At 39.4% G+C, this 7,540-nt stretch overlaps 1 protein-coding gene across 3 annotated transcripts in view; it reads right to left on the bottom strand.

The window, feature by feature from the left end:
- The window catches only part of MED23 (mediator complex subunit 23), a 38,162-nt gene that overhangs the window by 6,497 nt on the left and 24,125 nt on the right, over window positions 1-7,540 (bottom strand). For all 3 annotated transcript variants that reach the window (XM_009644363.2, XM_009644364.2, XM_035899767.1), the window contains 5 exons: window positions 5,614-5,794; window positions 4,481-4,651; window positions 3,011-3,227; window positions 1,981-2,217; window positions 404-569 (listed from right to left, as the gene is read on the bottom strand). In XM_009644363.2, coding sequence (XP_009642658.1) covers window positions 404-569; window positions 1,981-2,217; window positions 3,011-3,227; window positions 4,481-4,651; window positions 5,614-5,794 — 972 coding nt within the window. The remainder of the gene's footprint in view (window positions 1-403; window positions 570-1,980; window positions 2,218-3,010; window positions 3,228-4,480; window positions 4,652-5,613; window positions 5,795-7,540) is intronic.

Here is a 7,540-nt window from a genome sequence, read left to right as displayed (position 1 = left end):
CTCTTTACATTCAAAGATGCTGTGATATCAACTGATGAAATGTCCTCCTCCCAGCACAGCTAAAAGGAGAACAGAGTTTTTCCAGCCTCTGTGCCACTGAACCCACTGGACAAATTCTTTGCCTGTATGAAATCTTCCCTCTGTCTTTTAAGGGGATCTTGCTGAATGAACTGTTCCTGAAGCACACGCAATCCACTACAGCACAGAAATCCAGCACGTGATTTTTCTGATTGATCCCTATAGCCTTGTTTGTCCTCCAAAAATACTTTACACATAAAACTTGAAGTATTTATACTTAATTAAAAATTTATAAAAGCCTAAGAAAATGAGTATCACAAACTACCTTAGCAAACTCTAATATGTATTATATATTACAGAAAACGGTTTCAGAGAGCCAACATACCTCTTCAGCACAACATTCAATAGTGCATTGCCCACATCCTTCCCTGGGACAGCCAGAGCCATGAGCTCAACACAGGTAACATGGAGAGCGTGGGCAGCTGGGTTAGGAAACTCATTGAACCTCCAGTCACAATTCGGAAATGGACCAGGTGATTTGCCTGCCATAGGTGGCAATGATTAAGGAAAAAAAGCTGCCCCAACATGGACTAGTATAAGCAGCACATTGCTTAAAAATATACGTATATACCACACATACTAAGTTGAATTGAAATGAAAGGTAAGTTACTGAGCACAAATAAAATAACCACGTTTCATAAAACTAAGACATATCAACAAATTATGAATATAAGGCAATGATAACCAATCATGGAAGGACTGCATGAATACATAGCTATAAATATACCACACACAAGGTCATGCAGAGGATAAATTCCCGCAATTAAGAGGTGGAACAAAACAACACCAACCATCTCATTCACCATCTGCTTCCAAGACAAGAAGATGAAAATAACAACAGTTTTCTACTCTGCATAATCTGAAACCATTAATTTGTTTCAGTATAAGATCTTCTAGCAGCCTTCTAGGGTGACAGTTTATGCAAAATGAGCACCTGCTTAGTCTCTGAAAATATTCTACTTTCCTAACCAAGACTAACTCATTTGAGCTACATATAGAAAAAATCTCGGAACATGCTGTTAACACTTGCATAAAAGCAGGGTTTTACATAATTTTAGCTTTCTTTAGAGAGATCTAATAAACTTCTTTCAAGTTACACATAAAAGAAATGCAAGTTCAGGAAGAGGAGCAAGGGAAGACACATAACATCCAGAAAATTGGTCAACACCCGTAAAGCTGACCCAGAAAAGAAGATAACGTCCAGAGAGATTCCACTAGCCTTATTCTCTAGAACATAGCAGCCTGGGTTCACCAGCTGTTTCCACAGAAATTTAAATCAGCTGCAGTCATAATTGTAAAAATTAATAAAAGGCGGCATTAAGAAAATGTAGGTTTGAGTTAAAAAATTACAACTTCTAGTTTTTCACTCCTAAAAAAAAGATTCTCAGCAGTTGCTAACAGCATATACACTGATCTTCAACTAGACACAGCTAGTTATATATCATCTCAAATGTGGCACTGCTTACAATATTTTGTTCTCAGTAATATTAATAATGGCATTAGAAAAAAGTCATCTCATTTCCTACATTTTTTTAAATACTGATGCTTTGCATCAAGCTGGTTTTACATGGCAATTAGAATTTAATTCAGAATGCATAGACATCAGTATCTGTATTTGTAAGCGATGCATTAAACAGTAAAATATTTATACAGCTGTACTGTACTTTGTTTTCACTGTATGTTTCAAGATGTTTTTACTAGGGCAGCAGAGTCCCTGTGCAGAATAATTTAAAAAGTACATTGAAGTAAATGAATATGAATTTAGACTGGTATATGCAGCTAAATAAGGACTCCAAACTTTGCTTTGTATCTGAATAGATGGCAATTGAACTTTCTATTTTGATGAAACGAAGCTATAAGACATTGGCACAGCTTACTTAATGCAAATGTTAAGAAGGATATTGTCTACTAGTCTTCCAATGAGTTTGCAATAGTAAGTATCATCGGGAATCCATGGATTATCTTCCCGGGCATTCATAGCACATTTGAGATAAGTATCACTTAGACACCAGCCTAGTGGGCGATTATCTTTGAGAGAGCCAATTATGGCATGAACAAGTTTTCTCTTGAGGTTTGTGCGCTCTCTGAGATGGCTCTCATAATAATGAAGAGTGTTGTACAGGTAAGTCACTGGACGGTCTGTCAAGAAGAAAAGAAAAAGAACAAAACCCAGAAATAACTTCTAGCATCACTATTATTATTATGGCAACAAACACAGAATTTAAGTCAAGAGCTCTACAAGACTAAGTTGTATGTATTTAAAAACAGCACATATGGAATTGATTCTTTCACTATACCCTACAACATTGATTTTCCTTTGTCTTGCACATATGCTTTAATGTGTGTGCAGAAGGGTAAAAGTCAAGCAAAGAAAGTCAGTATTATTAACCATTCATACCTTAATGATAATATTAATATATTTGTAAGTGAACAGCCTAAATCATCTCTTCATATAAAAGGTATTAAATAGGAAGAGTCCAGGTATAAAGTCACAGTAAAGAAAGAATACTGTAAATTGTCTGGGCATAACATAGCAGTGACATCTATACAAGAACTTATTATAAAAGTCTTAAAAAAAAATCAGGTTAAGCTATTTGCATCTTAAACAAGGACAGATGGAGGAGCTGCTTTTTAGCTGTTTCAGTCTTGGTAAGAGAAAGTTTGTCAGGACACAGATCAAAGTACTTACTATAAGAAGGCAGCGAAAGGGAAAGGGGCGAAGGAAGCATCAATTAGCAAGAGCTCCCTGAATAAAAGCAAGTAGTCACTAAATAGGGATTGTACTTCTCTGTGGAAATGTACACAGGGCTTGCAGAATACGAAAGGATTAAAACACTGCTGTGCTAGTAAATGAAAACTGTGAATGAAGGAGATCAAGGAGAATAGAAAGATTGCAACAGGAATAACAGCTTGTGTTCATAAACAAACTTACCATGGAATTTGTATAAACCTCCCAGATGATCCAATAAAGTTTCTAGCGATTTGGACACTGGAAGCAATTCCAGAAATCTATGGATTACAATGTCAAACACTGGCAGAAAGCGCAAGCATACGTTTCCAAAATAAATTGGTAGGTACTGTGGCTGAATCTGAACTGGGGGATTGACTTGCTCTGCCAAGCCTTCAAAATACAGCTTTTCAGGATATTTCTGGAGGGAAAGAAATCCAAAAAAATCAAAAGCTCTTTCCTTAAAAGCATCAAACATCCAGCATCTACACTGCTTTAAAGATTCTTCATAACCCTCGCTCATGTGAATGCAGTGAGGTGATTTGACTTCATCCTACTGAAGAAAATTCAATTCTGAGTGAAATTATTTAACTATTAGACTAGTAGATAACTTCTTCAGAAAAAACAAAACAAAGTTTCACCACCACTCAAAGTGGGCATAAGGGAGCATTAAGCATCCCAAAGCAAAGCTGAAAGCAGCCAGCGCTTATGTGTCCCTTGACAAGTCTTTTAAGAGAAAGCCCAGGGGAAATGAACACTACTGGAAGTTTCTGCATCATATACTGAATCAGAACACTAGAAATAATATGCATGTAATAACTCCCTGGGGAAGAACTAGAGTATACTCAAATAACAGATGAGTACAGCTGAAGGCTGAGCTTATCGTGTATTACCTGTGACTGAAATTTCTACATGCAAGATTGGGTCCAGTAACTCTGCAGCCATGTCAGAGCACTTCCCAGGCTAATATGATCTGCTTCCCTGCTACCCTTACACTTTTAGGCACTGTTAAGATGCTGTACAGCTAAAGCAGAGGGCTAGTACAGACCAAATAGCTACTGGATCAGAACTAGATTGCATGCGTTTAGCTACATGAGAGTTTGCTTGTATCTATGTCATCTCAGTGTTGATTTATCTTTTGACAGAACACGCCATTGGTACATCCTTTTCCAGCCAGCAGAAGCCACTATGTTTACAGCAGCATTAAAATCTCAGCAATCCCCTTCCCTAACATTTCAAGATATCATGTTCTTGCCACACAGGAGATGGAAGAAGATTTAATAATTAGGAGAAAATGTAGGTTTAACTATTGTTATAGTCATAAAAGACCAGAAGGAAATACCTTCTCCCTGATGTACAAGAACTCTGTTCTAAATGAATTTCAGTAAAACCAAGACTTTAAAATGCCTAGATTTAGATGAGCAAGAATGAATTTCCAACCAATTCTTCAGCTGCTTCTATCTTTGAATATCACTGCATTATAATTTTAATGTTGTTATGTAAACATAGTGATTCCTTTTTTTTTTTTTTTTAAATACTAGCCCAAATAAATCATGACTTAGTAACTCTAAAAATTGACAGAGCTGTCCTGGCATTTACAGGACAAGAGACTCTCTAGCCAATCTGAACTCCACAGAAAGTATTACAATAAAAGAATTTTATTAGTTTTGATACCTTGTGATAACTCATATGCTTAGTATGCCAGTCATTTTGCAGCCAGTGCTCCGGAGAATTCTCCTTCACAAAATCACTCACTCTGTTTCTGAAATCATTAGGCTTCAGTAAGAGTAACTGAATTATGAAGTAACAGACTTGAGCTTCATTTCCTTCATGACTACGCATTGCCTTAAACAAAATGGATCAGAAAACACAGAATTACAATTGGCACTGCTGTCTGCTTTATAACCCCTAAACATTGGCTAGCAGATTTGGCTGCACATTAGGTACATCTGCACACAAATTCACGCTGAACATATGGTCTTTCAACTCCATTTTTCAAGTGAAGACACTCGTACAGAACAGAGCCAGGTTCAATCACCTCCTGTGAGAAGTACCCATCACAATTTTTATTCCATAGGCAGGAAGGCTTATAAACTCCCCAGGGACAGCACATTCTCCAAGAACTCTAGCTCTCTCTTAGCTGTCAGTTCTCTTATTGAAGATAACTGATTAATGATAAGAAAGTTAAGATTGCTTCAAACTTCTGGCCACTGGGACATGTTTGGACTTCAGTTTGAAAACCATACTAAAATTCAAACAACCAGCTTTAGATTAAGATGAGATTTTAAAATAGTAAAGGGCAATTACTGAAGGAAAATTTAATTCCCTCTAGGCGAGTTCTGCTTTATTTTGTAGGATAACCTGGAAACAGAGAATGCTGCTTCTCTCCTACTTTTCTGATGAAACAGGCTGAATTCTAAGCAAAGGAAGCATACTCTAATGGGTACCTGATTTTCCATTTGCTTCTGAATCATGGCATACCATACCTCTTCTCTACCTTTTCAGGCTGCAGAAAAATTGCATAGCTCTGAGGTCAGCGACCAAAAAGCACTAATAACAACATTTAATAATACCAATTCAATGGTTGCCATTAAATAACCAAGAAAAACTTCCCCTGAAAATTCAGAGAACTGTAAGACTGAGTTTTACACTGCTTACACAATGAATCTGTTATTTTACTTGATTATAGGATTAGCAAATAGTATTTAAAACCAATGCATTTTTAAAGAGATTGCTCTTACAACAGTGACTCCGAAAGCAGACTCTCCGTGAAGAACTGACATCTTATCTTCTAAGGCAATACTTACCAAACACAGTATCAACCTATCCAGTGTTACAATGTTGTATTTCCACACCATGTCATTGAGAATCTCAATACATTTATTGAGCTGCTGGCCTCCTGCAGAGGTAGAGAACTCATACACCAAGAAATCTGCAAATGTCCTGACATGTGCCACCAGAGCTCTGGCCCCAATTCTTTCCAACACTCTAGCAGGGAAGGAAAAAAAAAAAACCAAACAAACAAAACAAAGAGCAACAAGCAATTGTTACTGTTCTTAATATATTTTTAACTGGTCTATTTTATAAGTTAGTGGGTTTTAATACAATTGTCTTAAAAGAAAAAAGGTAAAAGCTTCGCTTTATTAAATGAACTGAATAAAGCTTCATAGGGAAGCTCAAGAAGTATGGGTTGGATGAGTGGACAGTGAGGTGGATTGAGAACTGGCTGAATGGCAGGGCTCAGAGGGTTCTGATCAGCGGGGCAGAGTCCAGTTGGATGCCGGTAGCTAGTGGAGTTCCCCAGGGCTCAGTACTCGGCCCAGTCTTGTTCAACTTGTTCATCAATGACCTGGACAAGGGGACAGAGTGTACCCTCAAGCAAGTTCGCTGATGACACAAAACTGGGAGGAGTGGCTGATACGCTGGAAGGCTGCGCTGCCATTCAGTGGGACCTGGACAGGCTGGATAGTTGGGCGGAGAGGAACCTGATGAAGTTCAATAAGGGCAAGTGCCGAGTGCTGCACCTGGGGAGGTCGAACCCCATGCACCAGTACAGGCTAGGGGCTGACCTGCTGGAAAGCAGCTCTGCCGAGAGGGACCTGGGAGTCCTGGTAGATGACAAGCTGACCATGAGCCAGCAGTGTGCCCTTGTGCCAAGAAGGCCAATGGTATCCTGGGGTGCATTAAGAGGACTGTGGCCAGCAGGTCGAGGGAGGTTATCCTCCCCCTCTACTCTGCCCTGGTGAGACCCCACCTGGAGTACTGTGTCCAGCTCTGGGCTCCCCAGTTCAAGAAAGATGAGGAACTCCTAGAAAGAGTCCAGAGGAGAGCAACTAGGATGATTAAGGGACTGGAGCATCTCCCCTACGAGGAAAGGCTGAGGGAGTTGGGCTTGTTCAGCCTGAAGAAGAGAAGACTGAGAGGGGACCTCATCAATACATACAGATATCTTAAGGATGGAAGTCAAGAGGATGGAGCCAGACTCTTTGCAGTGGCGTCCAGTGACAGGACAAGGGGCAATGGGTACAAACTGAGACATAAGAGGCTTCAGTTGAATATGAGGAAAAAATTCTTTACTCTGAGGGTGACAGAGCACTGGCACAGGCTGCCCAGGGGGGTTGTAGAGTCTCTTTCTCTGGAGATATTCAAAGCCTGCCTGGATGAAGTCCTGTGTAACATGCTCTAGGAGAACCTGCTTTAGCAGGGGGTTGGACTGGATGATCTCCCGAGGTCCCTTCCAACCCCTGTGATTCTGTGAATACCCAAAAGCCAAGGAAAAAAAAAAAAAAAGAAAAACAACAAAAAAAAACCAACCCAAAAAACCCCCACCACCCAAAAACCAAACAACCTTAGAGCAGTGGAATTCCAGTTAGTCTGGATACTAATCAGAAAAACTGGTGAACTTGAATCATTTCTTACGTATAGTACTCTGCTCAGAACCCATGCTTCTTTAGTTGTGCATTTTCAGTTCTACACCTCTTAGGACAACCTTTTGCAACTCAACTTTATTTTCCTGCAGTATGTGTTTTAATATCACCATTGCATTAGAATACTAGTATTTTCTCATAGTAACACATACTATCATAAATCATAGACTCATAGAATGTTTTGGGTTGGAAGGGACCCCTAGAGGTCATCTAGTCCAAGCCCCCTGCAGCGAGCAGGGACACCGCTAACTAGATCAGGTTGCTCAGAGCCCCATCCAGCCTGGCCTTGAATGTTTCCAGGGATGGG

The sequence above is a fragment of the Egretta garzetta genome, unplaced genomic scaffold (genome assembly GCF_000687185.1).
Source record: "Egretta garzetta isolate BGI_Z169 unplaced genomic scaffold, ASM68718v1 scaffold397, whole genome shotgun sequence".
Taxonomy (NCBI): Eukaryota; Metazoa; Chordata; class Aves; order Pelecaniformes; family Ardeidae; genus Egretta; species Egretta garzetta.
Note: the sequence above shows the minus strand (reverse complement) of the source record. Positions and strands in the feature narration are given on the sequence as shown.